General features: G+C 30.5%; 2 protein-coding genes and 1 non-coding gene across 3 annotated transcripts; 2 read left to right on the top strand and 1 right to left on the bottom strand.

Moving 5' to 3' along the window:
* Nucleotides 1-422: 422 nt before the first annotated feature.
* Nucleotides 423-495, bottom strand: TRNAR-UCU (transfer RNA arginine (anticodon UCU)). The gene has a single exon. It is a non-coding gene; the product is annotated as a tRNA-Arg (tRNA).
* A 4,735-nt stretch (nt 496-5,230) lies between these two features.
* LOC109809327 (dihydroflavonol 4-reductase-like1) lies at nt 5,231-7,303 on the top strand. Its single transcript, XM_020372597.3, has 6 exons — nt 5,231-5,388; nt 5,561-5,730; nt 5,985-6,173; nt 6,325-6,487; nt 6,562-6,754; nt 6,996-7,303. Exons 1-6 carry the CDS (start codon nt 5,274-5,276, stop codon nt 7,153-7,155), a joined length of 990 nt encoding a protein of 329 aa, XP_020228186.1. The 5' UTR covers nt 5,231-5,273; the 3' UTR covers nt 7,156-7,303.
* A 5,483-nt stretch (nt 7,304-12,786) lies between these two features.
* Nucleotides 12,787-21,926, top strand: LOC109809040 (Ankyrin repeat family protein). The gene is made up of 4 exons (XM_020372261.3): nt 12,787-14,343; nt 14,921-15,336; nt 15,715-16,325; nt 21,237-21,926. The coding sequence occupies exons 1-4, from the start codon at nt 13,890-13,892 to the stop codon at nt 21,685-21,687; spliced, it is 1,932 nt and encodes a 643-aa protein (XP_020227850.1). The 5' UTR covers nt 12,787-13,889; the 3' UTR covers nt 21,688-21,926.
* Nucleotides 21,927-22,139: the final 213 nt, after the last annotated feature.

Here is a 22,139-nt window from a genome sequence, read left to right as displayed (position 1 = left end):
TTAATATTAATTTATCAGTAATATTATAAAAATAATAATATATAAATTTTATTTACTTATTAATAATAAATATATATCATTTGATACATTGAAAAAAATTATAATATACGTTAATTTGAATAGACAAATAATTGTATAATTTTAAAATATTATATATATATATATATATATTAAAATTATTACATTTTTAATGAAAAATACTAAAATCACACAATTATGATATTTGAGGGATTAAAATTGTTTAATTAAAAATTGAATGACCAAAATTGCACAATTAGAATTCTTTAAGGACTAAAATTATCTAATTAAAATTTTAAGGGTCAAAATTATACAATTACAATACTTGAGAGATAAAAATGCAATTAAGGCAAAACAATAATAGAGATATTTGAAAGTAATAATATAAAATCTAAAATCTTTAACACGCCCAGTGGGACTCGAACCCACAATCGCCTGATTAGAAGTCAGGCGCCTTATCCATTAGGCCATAGGCGCTTGTGCATAAATCCATCTACCAAAGTATAACTCACTGTCGCCTCATTATAAGCCTGGAAATTATTCAACTATGTATCAGACCATTTTATTAAACATTTTTTTAATAGTTATTATTAAAATTTATTTAGTATTATATATATATATTTATATTTAGAAATCTGAATTTTTATTTAATGGGTAATTTTATTAAGTGTAATTAATTAATGATGTAAAAGATTTTGACATAAAATGTAAAATGTCATGGTGACTTCCACCTGATAGGAAGTAAAATAATAATAATATTATTATTATAATTTGATATTAATATCATTATTGTATTAATAAATAATAATATATTATTATTTTTATAATATTTTAAAATTATTTTTTTTATAAGTCAAGAATTTATTAATCCTAAGAAAATTGTGCACAAGAAGTGCAAGTCATAATTAAAAACAAGATGAAAAAACAAACTTAAGAGACACTTGTACAAGATAAATGGTTCATCAACCATTATAGAAAAGAAGAAGACACCATTCTAGCAGCCGTACAACATTTTCACGATCTCTTCCACCTTAAAGAGTTTGTCTTTGAAAATATTCTCATTTCGAGCCTTCCATAACTGTCATATACCTACAAATATTTTATAATTATTTATTTAATTTATATTATATGTATATATATTATAATTTTATTTCATGTGTCAAAGAATATATATTTATCACTACAAAACAAACAAAATTTATATATAATATTAGTATCAATGACATTCTTTATAATAACATTAATAATATTATTAGTATGTTTTTAGATAATTTAATATATATATATATATATAATATAATATAATAATTTTAGAAAATATAAGTATATTGGAAATTATATTTATATTGAGAGAATGTTAATTTGAAATATAAATGTTAGTGAATTAAATATTCTACCATATGTTTTTAATTAACCTTATAAGTTCTAATATATTAATATCTATATTGATATATTTATATTTATTTAAGTTTTGATTCATAAAGTAATATACCAATAATATTATTAATTAATTAATCAACGATACTATTTATACTAATAAAATATATATATATATATATATATATATATATAATATTTTTATTTAATAGTAATTAATATATGACATGTAATCACAAATCGCAGTATAAGATATTTTTATATTAATTGTCATTATCCCTAAAACAAAAACCATGATATAAAATATTTTTACACTACAAGTCATATCAAATGCTCTCTCCTGTGCATAAGAAAGAGTTGACTGATTTATCAAAATTAATAAAAATCAGTAATTGTATTTGTGTTATGCTTGTAAATAATAATATAACTAATCTTAATATATTTTAGTATTTATAAAATAAATGAGTTTTAAACATTTTTTTTAATTTTTTAATATAATTAATTTTTAAATATATTTTTAATCTCTATAAAATAAGTGACATTCAATTTTGATTCTTGAAAGTTTTTTTTTTAATTTTAATTTTTCTAAAATTAGTAAACATTAATTTTAGTCTTTATAATATATTTTTTATTTTTTTAAAATGTGTAAATTTTTATTTTAGTTCAATAAAAATATATTTTTTTAATCTCTTTAAAATATAAAATCAATATTATTTGTGTCTAACTATGATTTTAACAAAATTAAAAATAATAAATTTTAATAATTTAATTAAATGATATAATAATTATCATCCAAATTTAACATATATAATTAGTTGCAATTAAATATAAACATGTGTATAAATATCGTCTTGGAACAAAAATTTTTTAAGATAACTTTGATAAAATTTTATAATTTTAATTTATTTTAAACCCTTCAATAATTATTAATTAATATAATTAATTTTTCATTATAGCTAATTATTATAACTAATTATTTATTATGTCATGTTATTATAATTTTTTATATCAATAATTTGTTATATATTTTATGTGAGTTTTATAAAAAATTTGATGAAAATTTTTCAAAAATAATATATCAATACATAATATTATTTTTCAATAATTTTTTTCTGTTAAAATAATTAGTATAAATATTTTAAATGAATTTTAATTTATTTTTTAAAAGTATACTGTAAGAGGATAATTTGGTTTAACAAATATATTTTAAGAAATTAATTTGATTAATATTATAGATTTATTTTAATTTAATTTAATTGTTTCAGTAGATTTTTTTTAAAATAGTTAAGTTTTTATTTATTTTCATAAATCTATAATTACTTGTATTCAACTTTATTCATTAATTTTGTCTAATTTATCATTTACATTATAAATTTTTAGTAATTAAATTACTTGTATTTTAAACTATCTATAACATTATTTTCAATAATAAAAAAATTATGTCAAATATTAATAATTAGTATAAATATTTTACATGAAGTTTAACACAATATGTGATTTCAATCAAATTATATGATTCGTTTTTATTTATAATTAATTTAAAATTATAATAATTAATGAAATTAATCTTTAATTTATAACATTGTTAAAATTTTCTATATTAATGTGTTATTATTATCATTATATATAATAATAATTTTAATTATATATATATATATATGATTTTTGTAAATATTTGATTTTTTTAAAGTAAATTTTGAAGGAAATATGTTTGAAATTAATATTTTTTATTTTATGTAAAAAATTTAAACTATTTTTATTTTTAAATTAATATTTCATATTTATTTAGAAATTAAATTATTTGTATTTTAAAATTTTACATATTGTAAATTTTTCAGTTAAATATTTAAAATTAATATAAATATTTTACATGAATTTTTTAAATACTTTTTAAAATATGATTTAGGAGAATAATTTAATTTAACAAATATGTTTTTAAAAAATTATTTTGATTAATATCATAGATTTCAATTATTTTAATTTAGTTGCTTTTGTGAATTTTTTTTAAATATTTAATTATTTTATTTATTGACATAAAATCTATTATTATTTTTATTCAATTTTATTGGTTTATTTTATCTAATTTATCATTTACATTATAACTTATTTATTAATTAGAGGTGAAACCTATGGTTTTTTTTATTAGTTATTATGGTATTAATTATTTTGATATATTTATTTTTTATAATTTTTTTATTATTATTTTATTTTAAAATAAAATTTATATATATATATATAGTGGGGTTATAATAATACCGGTGTAACTTTTACTAACTATTACACTGTTAAATAACTTTATATTAAATATGAATTTTGTAAATCCAATCGTTAGATTGAAAGTTCATATCTCTTAGATCATACATACAAAATTTTATATTAATCCAAGATGAATTAATATTTCATTTTTATAAAACAAAATTGACATAATATATTCATTTCAAAATACACTAAAATATGAATATTTTGATTATTTTTAAGTTTTGTTCATATAATTAAATTTTATTTTAAAAATATTCTTTGAATTGATTGATTTAAATAATAGTAACCTAATTCAAAAGATGATTTTTTCCACCGATTAGTTTACTAACTTGTTAATGAATTAATAAATGTACGTACTTACATGAAATTATAATAAAAAAAATTAAAAATTAATACATCTTAAAGTAAATAATTTTTTTTACAACATTCTTAAAGTAGATATTTATTTCTTATAGTTAAAATTAAAATAAAAAATATACTCATTTGTTAATTATTTATATAAAGGGTCAGACGGAGTATGATTTTTAATTATTTTATACTAACAGTAAATATTCATTAAATAATTATCTGTCTATGTATATATCAAATAAATTGAACTACAGTACCCATATTAAACAAATATATTTTCCTTCTTCCATCTAATTTGGACATATAAAGTATGTTTGCATCAGTTATGAATAAACGATTATGTCTGATCAATTTGTTGTTATGATGGATTATAAATAGAATAAATTTTTGTTTTGATAAGTTTGTTGAAAGTTAATTTTGAAATATTTAATTTTATTTGAGTATAATAAAAATCAGTTTTAATATAATAAATTAAATATAAAAGAAAACAATTATTAAAAAAAAAAATTTCAAATTTTTAGATTTAATAAAATAATTTATTTTAAGAAAAAATGTTTATAAATTTAAATTAGTATCTCAAATAACCAACTTATTTAACAAGTAATTTTATTTATATTTTTCATAAATACAACTGAAAATTAAGAGAGACAAAATCTTTCCTAAACACATCATGATTTTCTCATTCCAATTTGTATATCCGTTTTATTCCTTTTTATTTTTTTATCACATTACATTTATATTTGTATTTTTCCCTTTTTCCTTCTCATGTGGTAAGTAGTTTGAATTTTCAAAAGATGATTATGCTATTCCTTTATTATTCATTATGTGCACAAATAAATAGTCACATTGGACTCTAGGCTGTGGTCCCCCTGAAGTGCAGTGTAGTAAAGACAAACACTGCCAAATCAAGCCGTACTTACCCTGGAAGTTATAATCAAGTACGTTAAGATTCTTAATGAAGTAGCTCATACATGTTAATTAACTGTCACTATCAAAATTCTCAATTCCAGAAAAAATAAAATTCATTGCTCCCAAATAGAAGGCATGCAAAAATATGTTAATCTGGATACCAGTTCCAGTTTTATTTGGAGTTGAACAAATTTAGATTAGGTAGATCATGCTTCTTTGGCCACAGAGTCGGAATTAATTGAGTAAGCTAATTAGTTTGGTCATGCTATCCCTGTGAGGACTAAAGAGGCTTCATAATCATATCATATATTCACGAATAATCTTGTAGGGAAATCCATCGTAGAATCGCTTTGGCTTGTGATATGGAACACGGAGGCAGAGTATGTGTCACGGGGGCTTCAGGCTTTCTGGCTTCTTGCCTCATTAAGAGACTTCTTTTGTCTGGCTATCATGTCACTGGAACTGTCAGAGATTTAGGTTTCTTTCTCACTCTCTCTTACACAAGTTTGTCACTTAACTAATTACAACATCTGTTAGATGATGTGTGTTGTGTCCTAAGATGTTTTCGTTTTTTCTTGCACAGAATAGTAGCATATCTTAATTGTATTAAAATAAACATTTATGTATTGTATGGTACTGGTGCATACAGGGAATCAGAAGAAGTATGAATATTTATGGAGTCTAGAAGGAGCAACAGAGAGACTCCAACTAGTCCAAGCTGATTTAATGGAAGAAAGCAGCTTTGACAATGCAATCAAGGGATGTAAAGGAGTCTTCCATGTAGCCTCTCCTGTACTCAGTACTATATCTGATCCCAAGGTATTTATAATATGTCACCATCTAGTTTATTTCGTCCAGATCATATGTATTTTCTATCAAAAACAATCACGTTCCAACAACATAGGCCTGGCAGTAAAATTCTCTTTTATGTTATGTTTATATGTTCTTAATTATGTGATACATGATAGCATATAATTGAAGGTTCTATACAATTGGTAAATAGCTGAGTTTCTTAATAACATTTATGGTAATAACATTTATTTTAATTTGGTTATCAAATTTGTCCAAAATAGTCAGAAATATTGGAACCGGCAGTGAAAGGCACGCTGAATGTGTTGCGGTCTTGTCGAAAGAACACAGCCCTTAGACGTGTGGTGTTAACCTCGTCATCTTCAACACTTAGGTTAAGAGATGATTTTGATCCAAACATACCACTGGATGAATCATCCTGGAGCTCCTTGGAATGTTGCGAGAAATTCCAGGTAGGTATTGCTTAACCTTAATTAATCAATCATATTATATATAAAAACATGTTTATGTTATGTCCATCCTAGCTAGAGCTTGGTATATGTTAATTTATGTTTTTTGGGCTTTATAAGAAAACGTGGTCCTAAGTTGTAGCATGTATTGAAGGCATGGTATGCGATGTCAAAGACACAGGCAGAAAGAGCAGCGTGGGAGTATTGCAAAGAGAATGGAATAAATTTGGTGACAGTTCTGCCATCATTCATCATTGGACCCAGCTTGCCACCAAATTTGTGTTCAACTGCATCTGATGTGCTAGGCTTGCTCAAAGGTACATGCATTGCATGGCTTCTAGGATTGGTAATTAATATTGTTTGAATAATGGTTGGTTATTGTAATTAACAGGGGAAACCAAGAGATTCAAACTGCTTGGAAGGATGGGATATGTTCACATCGATGATGTTGCACTTTGCCACATCCTTGTTTATGAAAATGAAGCCTCTCATGGTCGATACCTTTGTAGCTCTACCATTATGGATGAACATGATTTGGCTGCATTGCTTGCCAACCGTTATCCTACCCTCCCCATTTCCACAAGGTTGGTTAATGCCTTCTCTTTGCACTATATTTTTTTGTCTTATCACCAATATTTTTAGTTTCAAATTATCTGAATCTTATTTCGTTTAAATTATCTGTTTGTATCGTACACATGATATCTTCGATTTATTTATATTGGGTTGAGTATTACGTTCCATTCGGAATCATAGACACTAAACACAAATATGAAAGAAAAAAAAATGTTTATAATTGCAGCTTTTTATCTTTTATTTGACTTTCAGGTTCGAGAAACTAGATAGACCACATTACGAACTGAACACTGGAAAGCTGAGGAGTCTAGGATTCAAGTTTAAGTCTATTGAAGAAATGTTTGATGATTGCATTGCGTCATTTGTGAAGCAAGGCCATCTCACTCTTCACCAAGGCCATGGTCCAATTTAAAGAACATCCATAAGTTGTTAGTTGAGAATGTACTCTCAATCCAAATGATCAATAACTTTTAAGTTTATGGTTCTTACTTCCAAGAACCCTGTTGGGAGACCCTATATTGAGAAAGACTTGGAAATACCGATTTTTCTTTCCCTCAAAAGTTCCTCTCATTTACAATAATGCTCGGTAAAAAGATCAAATGACCCAAAAAAAGAAAAAAAGTACTCGTTAAAAATAAAAAAGACTAAATTATAATTTTCTATTTTAAAAGATATTTAAATTATATTCTCTTATCTAATTTTAAAATATAAACTCTCTTTTTATGAGTTAATATTTCAATTTTTATTTATACTAATCAATATTTGAAAACTATTGTCTCTGTCAACAAAATTTTCTTTATACACACAGCCAAACAAAATTTCTTTATATACACAGCCAACAATTAAAATCATGATATAATTAAGAAACTCACTATTTATTAACTATATTTTCTTAGATGAAGATTTTCCAATATATTTGACCTTATGGTCAGGGGAGTCTAATTTAAGTATTATCTCGAGATAGGTAAAAATAACTATTCTGAAAAAAGTGTAATGTGAAATAATTAATATAAGGAAAGCTACTTATTATCTATTAAAACTAGACGTTAACCCAACGCACGGTAAAGAAATGTACATATTATATTTTAAAGAGATTAAAATTATATTAAATTATATTTAATAAATTTTTAAAAAATTGAAATAACAAATATATAATAATTATATGTAAGATCCTATATTTGTGATAAATTAAGAGAAAAAATTAATAAAATATTAAATTTTGTTATGATTTTTATTTTTTGAGTTCAAAAAATATGACTCAATTATAAATTGATTCGAAGGATAATTAAAATTAAAAATATAAAAATAATAAATGATGTTATAAGTGAAAAATAAACTATAAATATATGCTTAGAATAATGTCATAAAATTTAGAAGCCAGAAAATATATATTAATTTTTATTTTACAATTGTGTAATTCTATTTTTAAATCAATTTATAAATAATTTAGTTAAAAGATAAAAATTATATAATATAATATTTTTTTTGCACACTTATTAAAATTATTTAATTCAAACTTTATTATATATTTTGTGTGTAAAAATTGATGATCTTTTCTAAATTAACTTGTAAAATAAAAGTAAAAAAATATAGAGAAGAAGCAATTATAATAAAAGATATTATTAGCCATCAAACTTACTTTTAATCATTTCTCTAAAATCAAATTCGTTTCACAAAATTAATTATTTAATAAATGATTTTAGCTATAATGGAACTTTTTAACTTTTAAAAAAAAAATTAAATGAAGTGTTACAATTAATTCTTTTATCATAAAAATTGAATAAATAATATTATGTACCAATAAATATCATAATAATGTTATAATAATATTTTTGCTTCATAACTTATAATTTATAAATATAAATAGATATTTATTTCAAATTATTCACACACATTTAATACAGTTTCAAATTATTCAGTTCTTATTGTAACGAACATTAAAATTTTGGAATAAATTAAAATGAAAAAAATTACATATTATTTTCTTTTTTGTTTATAATTAATAATATCCATTTGCTTTTTATTATTTTTTATGAATGATATTTTAATTAAGTTTAGTCTCTTAATTTAAAATTAATATAATCAAAAATATATATAATTACTAATTAAATATAATTTTCAAAAATCATTTATTTAATACTAATTAGTTACGAAAATACTATTTAACACAGTTATCACAATTATAATTTTGTAAAAATTCAACTTTTGATTAACTAAAAAATACACATATATAAATAAAGATTGTGAAACTTAAATGTGTAACACCCCAATTTTTTTAAAAAGGTACTTTTGTAATTAATGGCATTTTGTAATTTTAATAAAGGAATAAGGGTATTTTTGTAATTTTATTATTAATGGCATTTTTTCGTCAATATATACACATGCTAGCAATATGCAATCAAATGAATACACCTGGCTGCAATAAATACACACAGATCAGAATTACCTCACTCTATTACGTATATACTGGATACATGATGAGCTGTAAGGATACGAAATTATTACGGGGATAAGAATGTTATCCCAAATCCGTATTCTCATTCAGCTATAAATAGGAAGGAGTGAACGAAATCAGAGTAAGAAAGTAAGAAAGGAAAGAGTGAAAGAAAAATATATTGTGTAAAATAATACATTATTGTAAATATTTTAGAACGATATATCATGTATTAAATTCACAAAATATGATTGTTCTTTATCTTTATCTTTATTAAAAAAAAAAAGTATTGTTAACGATATAATTGTGAAAATATTATATAAGAAAATATATAATTATTATTATATGAATTGGGCGTTAGAATCGGGCTTTACAAAATGTGTTTTGATAAAAAATATATTAAAAAAAATAAGTTTGATAGAAATTTTAAGAATTCATTCACATTCAATCACATTTGATTTTCTTTTAGATCAATGAAAACAAAATAGAAAAAAAATCACTTTAGTTACTCTCAGTTCCAAAATTTCATGAAACATGCATCGTGGAAAAGTGTGAGAAAAAAGACTCATATGGCAATCAAAATAAAACAAAAAATAAAATAAAATTGATTTCACAATATAAGAAAAGGAGAGATTTAAAATTTTTAATGTATAGATCAAGTTTACAAAATTTTAAAATTTTTGAAAGCTATTTGATATTTCATTTCATTAATTCAAATTCACGTATAAAATACTTTTATGATTATCCGTCAATTTGAAATAATGAAATGAAGTACTAAATAATTTTCAATTTTTTTAAAAATTTGCAGAATTAATCTATGTATTAAGAACTTTAAATTCAACAGTTAGATCATTGAAATTTGATATAAAATATGAATTATTAAGCGAAATAAGTCTAGGTAGAGTGGTAGACTTATTCCTGGAATAAACGAATCCCTCCTCATATAAGAATATTATTTCATTTGTCAAAATATGTGAGAGGAAATAATTTAAGAGTATAGTGAGAGAAAAAAATACTTCGTACATGTATATCAACTCTTTCAATTTCTTGAATATACATATATGTTTATCCAGCTCATTAGCACCACTGGTAACCATGATTCCTGCAAAAAGGTTATGTAAAATATCAATAGGAATTAAGTTTACAGGTTAATTCGGACAAATAATATACCTATCAAGTCATTCCACCAACGGGGGGATTCAACCACGTTGATCAAAGACCTAGTTGGCAAACGCCGGGGTAGACGAAGCAATAACTTAAGATCTGTTCGCTCTTCGGTTGTCAGCATTTTCTTCGGAACGACGTCATAAGGCCGAGGGGTACGCGTCCAGTACAATGGAAATAAAGGCTTTTCGTCCTTATCAAAGAAAAACCGTCTCCCATTCGGCCTGATGGTTACTCGGAAAAATCCGGCCTTGAAATTTTTGTATGAAGAAGTGAAGCTATCCAATAATAAGCGATCACTCACTCGGCTCAGAGAGTGCCACTTCGCTAATATGGTAGGCCGAGACGAATAGAAATACAGAAAAAGAATTGGAGAAAGCTTAATACCGACACACTTACACAAGTGTTTGAAACCTTGTAACTGTGCCCAACTGTTCGGATGCAACTGCGTCGGTGCAACATTCAATATCCTTAATACTCCCATGGTAAACTCATCAAACGGCAGTTTCACTTTAAGATCCCGAAGAAGGCAGTCATACATGTAAAATGACTCCATTCTAGCACCGCTTTGATCAAGGCAAACCAGGTCGGGATTCGGGGACGCATTGTTCCGACATGATCGAACGCCAATCGGGTATGGGTTCTCAGTAGCATCAAAGTTCAGACAGTTGGTGTAGTCCAATAGTCTCGTAATCATATCTGTATCTCGGTATCGGGAGTAGTAGGAAGTAACCTCCCCGTTTACCCATTCGTATCCAGGTATTTCGGAGGGACCGTATCGCTGGCGATTCGATACTCGCTTTGGTTTTTTCTCAATCTCTTCACTCCCACTGGTAGATGCCTCTCCCGAAGCAGAACCACTCCGATTTGGCCTTTCGGCATTCACAGGAGACGACGATGCTTTAGAACTCGAATCACTGGACGAGGACCCCCCGGATGACGACGACCGAGAGCTGCTTGCCGAAGAGGATAAAGAAGTAGTAACCATGGCTACAAAAAACTTACCAATTTGCTCGGAATAACACAATCGTTTGTTGGATCGGCTTAGGAAATCTTTAGCTATCACAATTCGGCGGAGAGCAACGCGTGTGACTGGCCCTACCACACCACCTATTTATAAGCTCAAAAAGGCGGGAAAATTTGAAGTTTTAAATTATATGTAACCGTTAGATCCTTCAGATCCAACGGTTACAGTAGTGCACCCGCTCACATTCCTCCAACACTTGTCTTTTGTTACCCTCAAAGGAAGCCTCACCTTCCATTAAGGCTGGGGGGCAGTGTACAGGTAGGGGCATTCGGCCATATCTCTATCGGCCAACGAATGGCAGAGTCAGGTGGCCGATCGCCAATCGGTCACCTGAATAAGTCCATCACTCGATAGTTAATCTATGCTTAAGGGATAATTACTTAATTAAGGTGTATTACCTAATATGGTATACGGCCCATAAGGTCCAAGGCCCATAAATGTCAGTATAAATAGCTCAGGTCAAAAGGTAACGTCACTGTTCATTAATTACTCTCGATATTGGTGCTTGTCCTGACTTGAGCGTTGGAGTGCCTTTTTGCAGGTACCAACCCCTCATTCGCGTTGGATCGGAGTACTCGTTCGGCCTTCAGAATACGAGAAGACTTGGTGTACCCTCAAGACAGGTACAGAATGACATATAAGTATTTTTGTTGATATTTTAGATATATTTTAGATTGGCGTGTCAACAAAACAAAGAGTAGCTCAACTTTTATATTATGAATATATAGATAAGGAGTTACTATTGATACCAACATATCTAAAATCCTTAAGTGTTCGAGAGTTTCTTTATTCAATTTCTTTTTCACGTTGTTTGATATCTTATTTGTATATATATTTTCTTTATTTTGAGTCTATTATAAGTTTTAATGTCGAAACATAAAGGGTGTGTTTGAAAATAAAACTAGTTTATAAGCTAGTTGAAAATTTATAAGTCATAAGTTAAGAGTTAAAAATCTATAAAGTTATAAGTGTTGTATATTTTGAGATATTTCAAAAGATTAACTAATTTGTGAAATTATTTTAAATTTAAATTCAAAATAATTGTTTAATTAATTACTTATATTAACCTAATTAATATCAATTTTAATGAGATATAATAACTTAGTCATTATAGTTTTAATTATCAAATGTTTCAAAATTAATTAGTTTTAATTATCGTGATTAATTATAGACACAACTGATCCCTCTAGGAGTTTGGACTGAGCACGATGGCTCAGGAGTTCAAATTCATTAGGAAAATCCTATTGTATTATGAGAGACTTGCATGAGAGTTTGCATATAAGTTCTTTAAGACAATGCATTGCACGCCTCACAAGTTCAGATCCTTTCGTGTTCTCAACATCCATAAACAACAATAAATTAATTGATTGAATTGAAAATATTTTATAAGATTAACTAATAAATATAACATGACAAAAAATAATTCTTATAATGAGAGTGAGAAAATGATAAGATAGACAAAATAATTTTCAAATAAAAAATAAAAAAATATTTCAAGTAAATTACCAAAGATTAAAAAAAAATCAAAGAAAAAAGGTTAAACTTATAAACTACTTAAATTAACTTATGAAAATAAACTATAATTTTTTGTATTAATAAATTTATTTTATTCAAAATAAGATAAATTCTTGAAATTTCTTCCTAAATACACTTGTGGTCCCGCTCATGGGAAAAAATAAAATAAAATAATGGTGTGTGGCATAACTATCACACCGAAATATTGAGTTTTGACAATGTAATTAAGCCCAAAGAATTGATGTTGTCCCGTGCAAAATTCGTGTACATTGTTGCGTAGCTTCCTCGAATTTTATCATAATGTTCAAGTTACCCTCTTTTCTCATAAATTGCAAGCTGAATTTAATGCTACTTGTCTCTTCACTTTTTGTTAGACAATAAAAGAATCATTTTGTTGAAAGTGCGTGATTTTTTTAGAAGGGTAATAGTAATACTGCTTGATTTCATTTTCACTGTCTTTAAGTTCTCTATTTGTCACATTTTAGAGCTCTAACCATTGCATCTTTTACTTCAATCATTAGAGTGATAAAAATTACTTTCTAGAATCTGCATCCACTAAACTAAATAATATAGGGAAAGAAACACTTAACTTTTCACATGAATTGTATGTAGGAATGATAAAATTCATAAATATCGATAAATATTTATAAAATTGGTGATTAGTATTTAGTTACCTGCAGAAATATAAAATAGATATGGGACTTATTTTATCTGACTAAGCGTATAGGAGTATAATAGTGCATGTTGGCCCCTATGACATGGGTGATTGCATGCCAAGAAGCTTCTTTGTGACGCTTAATAAGCAACCCGAATTTTCCTTGAAAATGTTCAAGTGTGAGGTTCACAAATTTTTCCAAAACCACACGCTCAATTCCTCAAAAGTCAATTCTCTTTAATCTTTATGTTATCTGCGTAAATATTTCGGATTATAAAGAAAAGAATAATTTAGTTTTTTTTTTTCCCTATTTAGGTTCTTACTTCCTCAAGCATTTTCAAGCTGAGGAACATGGATCCAAAGTTTTATGATGCAGTTAGGACTAATGACCTAACCACATTTTCAAGCCTAGTTAAAGAGAATGAAGAAATTCTCCACCAGAGAACTGCTGATATCCTGAACACCCCATTACACGTTGCTTCCAGGTACGGTTGCACTGAAATAGTGTCTGAGATTGTGAGGTTGTGCCCTGACATGGTATCTGCTGAGAATAAAAACCTGGAGACTCCAATTCACGAGGCTTGCCGACAAGAGAATGTTGGGGTCTTAAAGTTGCTGCTTCATGCCAATTCCACAGCTGTTTGTAAGCTTAATCAGAATGGTAAAAGCGCTTGTTTTCTAGCTTGCAGCCATGGTCATCTTGACATGGTGAATCTCCTGCTCAATCTATCTGATATGGTGGGGCCAGAGGAAGCAGGGTTTGATCAAACTTGTATCCATATTGCTGCATCAAGGGGGCACACAGGTGACCATAAAATAGTTTACTCCATTAAGTTTGAATGTTTTTTGAACTTATTTAATAGAGTATATGATTAGTTAGTTGATCATGAAGTTAGTTAGTTACATATAGTTTGACTAATAGGTTCAGCTATATATTGTAGTATGTTTAATTTATTTTATCATCTCTTATCTATCAATATGTTACCTTCTTAGACTTGTTCTCTCTGTCTGGCATATGCATATCATTTCCATCTCTCTCATCCTCTAACAAATCTTTTGAAATATGGTTATAAGGTTTGTCTTAAGATAGGAGAGTCAACTTGGTGTTCTTAAGATCGATTTTTATCGGTGTTAAAATAATGCTTGATTGTTTGGTTAGTGAAAGCTATGACATAAGTGTAGATTAACTTTTGTTTATCAACTTTGAAACACTATGTAGATCATATCCATGGAAACTGTTTTTTTACGTTTTTCCGTCTACAAACTTGAACTCAAGACCTTGTTCAAAGGAACTGATCTCAGTTCTACTCAGATCAATAATTTGTCATTAGATATAACAATTTTAAATAATTGATCTAAGAAATTTTAAATTTTCTGTGCAGATGTTGTTAGAGAATTGTTGAATAAGTGGTCAGAGCTTACTCAAGTGATCGACGATGATGGGAACTCACCATTGCATCATGCTTGTAATGGAGGACACGGAGAGATTGCATGGATCCTACTAAGACGTGATCCGAATTTTGCTTTACGATACAACAACAATGGCTATACACCATTGCACCTTGCAGTAATGAAAGGGAAAGTCTCAATCCTTGAAGATTTTGTGTCATCCAATGCGGCATCATTTCACCAAGTCACTAGAGAAGAAGAGACAGTATTCCATTTAGCTGTGAGACATGGATGCTATGATGCTTTGGAATTCTTGGTACATGTCACCAATGGGACCAGTCTATTGAATTGTCGAGATCGATATTGCAACACAGTCTTACACCTTGCCGTTAAAGGCTGGCGCCATAAGGTGAGGAATTAGTGTCATACAGATCTATTGGTGTATATGGCTTTAGTAGGATTATGCTGATTTTGTGATGAAATATTGCTCGGACTTTAATCCTTAAATTGAACTGGCGTCAATTAAGTGCATGATTGGTTCCACATCCGTCATCCATGTTTAGACAAGAATCATATCAAAAGTGATCCAAAAACAACTAATTGTTGCTTCCACCGATCTACATCCAATCAAAATTGATTTGAATCCAAACATACTCTAATATACAACAAGGGGTTCTAACAATTAATGTGTGTCCTGGCCAATCAAAATTAATAGCCTATTGATTTAGAATGTGAATCCATATGTCTGTAGTGGTGCTTATAGTCCCATTTATGATAATGATTGTAGATGGCAGAGTTCTTGATCAACAAGACCAAGGTGGATATCAATGCGCGGAACCGGGAAGGTATCACAGCACTTGACATCCTTGACCAGGCTAAGGATAGTGCAGAAAACAGACACTTACAAGCCACGTTTATCAGAGCTGGTGGTAGAAGAGCCATCCAATCTTCTCTCTTTTCACAGGAACTAGACAAGACCAATTCTGTGTCTCCTGTAGCATCTAGCCTTTCTCTGTCAAGGAGTTATACACCTAATCCAGTAGTGGAAGTGTCAAATGAAATGATTTCTTATGATTGTACTAGTCCAGCACAAGTTGGCAGAAGCACTCATTCTAGATCACCTTCTCAGCCTCATGTGAGTGATAGAATTGAGAATGGAACCTATAGACCATATTACTTCTCAACAAAGTTAGGGAAACACAAGCATCAGAACAAAAAAAAAAAGGAAAATCTAGATCAAACTTGCTATACTGAGAGGAATAAGCACTATGAGATGCACAAAGAGGCAATGCTAAATGCCAGGAATACGATTGTAATAGTTGCTGTTTTGATTGCCACCGTCACTTTTGCTGCTGGCATTAGTCCCCCTGGTGGTGTGTACCAAGAGGGACCAATGATGTTGCGGAAACGTCTAGCAAATTTTAAACCAAAAGCAAAACAAGAAAGAAAGAACACCAAGAATTTAACGAGGTTCAGCCAATTATGCCTACTTCCTCGGACACTACCAAATATATTTCACTAAGAAATATTACAATAGAGAGAGAAGAGAAAACTACAAGCCTTAGAAGTTACAAATGAACTTGTAGTTGGGATGATTTCAAAGTGAAGGGAAGGGTTTCTATATATAGAACCTAAGGCACTACACATTCCCAAACTTATCCAATGTGGGACTAATTTGGCCACATCAAAAAAAACTTATTCGATGTGGGACTAAATTTGCCACACCATATTCAACAAATCTCCACCTTGGCAAATTTCATATTTTCAAATCTCTCATCTTTGATAGTGTCCACCAATGCAGTCTTCAAATTTTGATAATATTAATCAAGTCCAAACAGTGTTGGAACTTGATTGAATCTACTACCTTTGTCAACATATCAGCTGGATTCTCTGTGGTCCTTATCTTCTGGATAGCCACTCCACCTTCTTCGATAATCTCTCTTATGAAGTGGTAACGAACATCAATATGCTTCGTCCTTGCATGGTAAGTTTGATTCTTTGCCAACATGATTGCACTTTGACTATCACAATGCACCTTCACATGCTTTTGTAGAATTCCTAATTCACCAAGCAACCCTTGAAGCCAAATTGCTTCCTTCACAGCCTCTGTCAAAGCCATATACTCTGCCTCTGTTGTAGACAAAGCTACAGTTGACTGTAAAGTAGACCTCCAACATACCGGTGCTTTTGCCAAAGTAAAAACATAGCCAGTAGTTGATCGACGATTATCCAGATCTCCAGCATAGTTGGAATCACAATATCCAACCACATTTTGACCATCTTGTTCCTGCTGAAATACCAAACCAACATCTACAGTGTTCAGAATGTACCGTAGAATCCATTTCACAGCTTGCCAATGCTCTTTTCCTGGATTATGCATGTACCTGCTCACAACCCCTACTGCATATGAAATGTCAGGCCTTGTACACACCATAGCATACATTAAGCTTCCAACAGCGCTAGCATATGGAACTTTAGACATGTAGGCTTTCTCTGCTGCATCTCTTGGAGATAAATTTGCACTGAGTTTAAAATGAGAAGCAAGTGGTGTACTAACAGGTTTGGATTCATCAGATATGCCAAAACGTTTTAGTACCCTTTTCAAATACTCTTTCTGAGTTAAACAAAGTCTTCCCAATTTTCTGTCTCTACTTATCTCCATGCCAAGAATCTTCTTTGCTTCACCAAGATCCTTCATTTCAAATTCACCATTTAATTGAGTTTTTAACTTCTCAATTTCCTCTTTGTTCTTGGAAGCAATCAACATATCATCAACATAAAGAAGAAGATATATAAAAGATCCATCATGCAGCTTGCGCAAATACACACAGTGATCGTACTTGCTCCTTGTGTACTTTTGCCTCAACATAAACTTGTCAAATCGTTTGTACCATTGTCTTGGTGATTGCTTCAATCCGTACAACGATTTTTCAAGTTTACAAAACATATTTTCTTTTCCAGCAACCTTGAACCCTTCAGGCTGAGTCATATAGATTTCCTCCTCCAAGTCTCCATGTAAAAATGCCGTCTTTACATCCATTTGAACCAGTTCCATATCCAATTGTGCCACCAAAGCCAACAGAACACGGATGGAAGAGTGTTTTACAACTGGAGAAAACACCTCATTGTAGTCAATTCCTTCCTTCTGAGCATAACCTTTGGCTACTAACCTTGCTTTGTAGCGCACTTCTGACTTGTCAGGAAATCCATCTTTCTTTGCATATACCCATTTGCACCCAATTGCTTTCTTTCCCTTTGGAAGATTTGCTAACTTCCAAGTCTGGTTCCTTCTAAGGGACTCCATTTCTTCGGACATGGCACTTCTCCACTTATCTTCTTCTGAACCTTTGACTGCTTCAATATAAGTGGTAGGAATGTCATCACTTGCAACTGGAGATGCATAGGACACCATATCAACATAACGAGCAGGCATTATGGTTGTCCTCTTTGGCTTTCTTAATGCAATTGATTCAAGTTGCTGTGGAGGTTCTTGGATATGAACCTCTTCTTCATCTGACTCCTCATCTACCATAGGAGTTTTTTCTTCATCATTTGCTGGAAAAACAATCTTCCTTTCAAACTCCACCTGTTTTGGAGTACCATTCTTCTTTTGTTCTGTTGTCACCTTTCCCAACATGGTAGATTCATCAAAGGTGACATCCCTGCTAATGATTGTCTTCTTGGTCTCTAGGCACCAAAGACGATATCCTTTTACACCAGATGCAATCCCCATGAAAATTGCTTTCTTTGCACGAGGATCCAATTTTGACTCCTTAACATGATAATAAGCAGTGCAGCCAAATACATGTAAGGAATCATAATCTGTAGCAGGTTTTCCGAACCATTTCTCTAGTGGTGTTTTGCCACCAATTGCACTTGATGGTAGGCGATTGATAAGATGACTCGCATATACAACAGCTTCAGCCCAAAACTGTTTGCCCAATCCAGCATTGGACAACATACACCGAACTTTCTCCAGCAACGTTCGATTCATGCGTTCTGCCACTCCATTTTGTTGTGGTGTGTGCTTGACTGTGAAGTGTCTGACAATGCCGCTTTCTTCGCAAGCCTTCTTAAATGGATCACTCGTGTACTCCCCACCATTGTCTGTTCGAAAATGCTTGATCTTTCGCCCAGTTTGGGTTTCCATCCTCTTTTTCCATTTAAGGAAAATTCCAAGCACCTCATCCTTAGTCTTCATTGCATACACCCAAATTCTCCGGGAAAAATCATCAACAAAGGTGACATAGTAGTGGTTTCCTGCCAATGATGCTGTTTTTGAAGGTCCCCACACATCAGAATGAACATAATCCAAAATACCTTTAGTATCATGGATAGCTGTTCCAAATTTCACCCTTGTCTTCTTCCCTTTGACACAATGCTCACAAAAGTCCAATTTGCAAGCCTGAATATTTTTCAACAATCCTTGTTTCATGAGTAAATTCAAGGATCTTTCACCAGCGTGTCCCAGCCGCATATGCCATAACTTGGCCGACTCCAACTCCTTCTCGTCACTGGATGCCACTGCTGCAGTTCCAATAATAGTAGTACCTTGGTAATAGTACAACCTATTATTTTTCCGAACTCCTTTCATTACCACCAGAGCTCCAGAGATTATCTTCATTACTCCACCTTCTGCGTGCACCGTGAAACCCTTCTCTTCTAAGGCTCCCACAGAAATGAGATTTCTTGATAAACTCGGGACAAAACGAACATCCTTCAAAGTTCTGATTGCTCCATCACGATTCTTCAATCGAATAGAACCAATCCCATGTGTGGTAAGAGGAACATCATTTGCTGTATAAACAACTCCTTCTTCTAGTTCTCTGAAATCATAGAACCATTCTCGATTAGGACACATATGATTGCTGCATCCCGAATCAAGAAGCCAAGCACTAGAAGAGCTGGTTGAACCAGAAACAGCAAGTGAACAATCTGAGTCATCAACATACTCAGCTACATTTGAATCTGCAACAGTTTTAGATTGACCTTTGTTTTTTAGTTTAGGACAATCTTTCTTCCAATGCCCCTTTTCTCGACAAAAGGCACACTCATCTTTCCCAACTTTAGCCTTCGACTTCGATCGCTTCTTCTTTCCTTTCGCCTGGATCACCGGACGTCCTCTTGCAACCAAAGCTTCATTAGCCTTCTCTGAGCTATCTTTTTTGTCTTTTCTCCTCAGTTCATAGCTGTATAGGGCTCCACAAACTTCATTTAGAGACACAGCAACCTTCCCATGGAGTAGAGTTGTTTCAAGAAACTCAAACTCTTCAGGAAGTGATCCCAACAACATTAGGGCCAGATCCTCATCTTCAAAAGTCACGTCCAAGTTTAACAAATCAGCAACAAGCTGATTAAAACTGGTGATGTGATCATTCAATGTGGTACCAGGAATGTAAGTGAACCGAAACAGCCTTTTCTTCATGTGAAGTTTATTCTGACTGCTTTTCTTCAAGAACTTTTCCTCCAACTCCGTCATCAACTTACTAGCAGAGGTCTCTTTGCAAAATGCATACTTCTGCTCTCTTGATAAGCATGACCTTATTGTACCACATGCCAATCGATTGAGGGTCTTCCAATCTTCCTCTCCCATACTTTCTGGTTTCTTTCCTTCAATTGTAATGTCTAGACCTTGCTGAAAAAGAGCATCTAGAACCTCACTTTGCCACATGCCGAAATGACCGCTGCCATCGAAAATCTCTACCATCAACCTTGGATTCCCACCAATAGCTCTTTGCAAAATGCTTGAAGAAGCATTCAAAGTTGATGATGTAATTCTAAGTGGATTTTCTTCGTTTGCCATCTCAGCTCAATTTGAACAGAGGTTTAAAATTTGCTAAATGTCAAATAATAAAAATAGGTCCAGGATTAAGGAAAAATTTTCTGATGTGCCGACTATAGAATACCTACAGCGCACAGAGCATAGTGTTTTTTCCTTAAAATAACCTGGCTCTTGATACCAATTGTTGCGGAAACGTCTAGCAAATTTTAAACCAAAAGCAAAACAAGAAAGAAAGAACACCAAGAATTTAACGAGGTTCAGCCAATTATGCCTACTTCCTCGGACACTACCAAATATATTTCACTAAGAAATATTACAATAGAGAGAGAAGAGAAAACTACAAGCCTTAGAAGTTACAAATGAACTTGTAGTTGGGATGATTTCAAAGTGAAGGGAAGGGTTTCTATATATAGAACCTAAGGCACTACACATTCCCAAATTTATCCAATGTGGGACTAATTTGGCCACATCAAAAAAAACTTATTCGATGTGGGACTAAATTTGCCACACCATATTCAACAAATGAGAGGTAAGTCAATTGCGGGAAAAACAACAGCCTTCAAGGTCTTTGCAATAAGCAACAACATAGCACTATTCACATCTCTGTCCATAGTCATTGTGCTTGTTAGTATCATTCCATTTAGAAGAAAACCACACACAATACTATTGACAATCGCTCACAAGGTCATGTGGGTGGCTGTGGCATTTATGGCAACTGGCTATGTTGCAGCCACATGGGTGATCTTGCCACATAGTCAAGGGATGCAGTGGCTATCTGTTGTGCTACTAGCACTAGGAGGTGGCTCTCTGGCCACAATCTTCATTGGTCTCAGTGTCATGCTGCTTGAGCACTGGCTCAGAAAATCAAAATGGAGAAAGACTAGGAATGAAAGTGGGGATGGAGCTGCAAGCTACGAAAAGGAAAGTGAAAATTCAGATTTTGAGAGCTCTTATTTACAGGGTTATCATTCATACTGATTAATTTGGCTCCCAAAATGAACATGTTACGTGTAAAAATAATGTGCATACTACCACTTATACAAGATTGTTCGTGATGTATTTGTTCATAAATATTTTCTTAAACTATTTCACAAGCCAGAGTCAGATAGAAGTACAGAACAAAATATAAAACAGAGACTAGGGTAATCATATTGGAAAATGATATGCAGTATAAATATAACTTTATCAATGTCAAACGATTTAATTTTGCGAGTAAATACCACTTTTTGTCTTGAATTTGGAAGGCGCTTAATTTTGCACGTCAAAGCCATATTAGAAAATTATTTTTACTTCATCTTTCTCTTGAATGTTTATCCCTAACCTTACTTGTGAATTGTTTCCGATATAAATAAACTTATAGTAAAAGAGATGATGCCGCAATTTGAGGTGGAGTGAGTCTTTAAACTTGAAGATAACTAGAGATTTACTAA

Source organism: Cajanus cajan, chromosome 10 (genome assembly GCF_000230855.2).
Source record: "Cajanus cajan strain Asha chromosome 10, NIPB_CcT2T_4, whole genome shotgun sequence".
In the NCBI taxonomy this organism is placed as follows: Eukaryota; Viridiplantae; Streptophyta; class Magnoliopsida; order Fabales; family Fabaceae; genus Cajanus; species Cajanus cajan.
The sequence above is the reverse complement of the archived record's forward strand: the minus strand, read 5'-3'. Positions and strand labels throughout refer to the sequence as shown.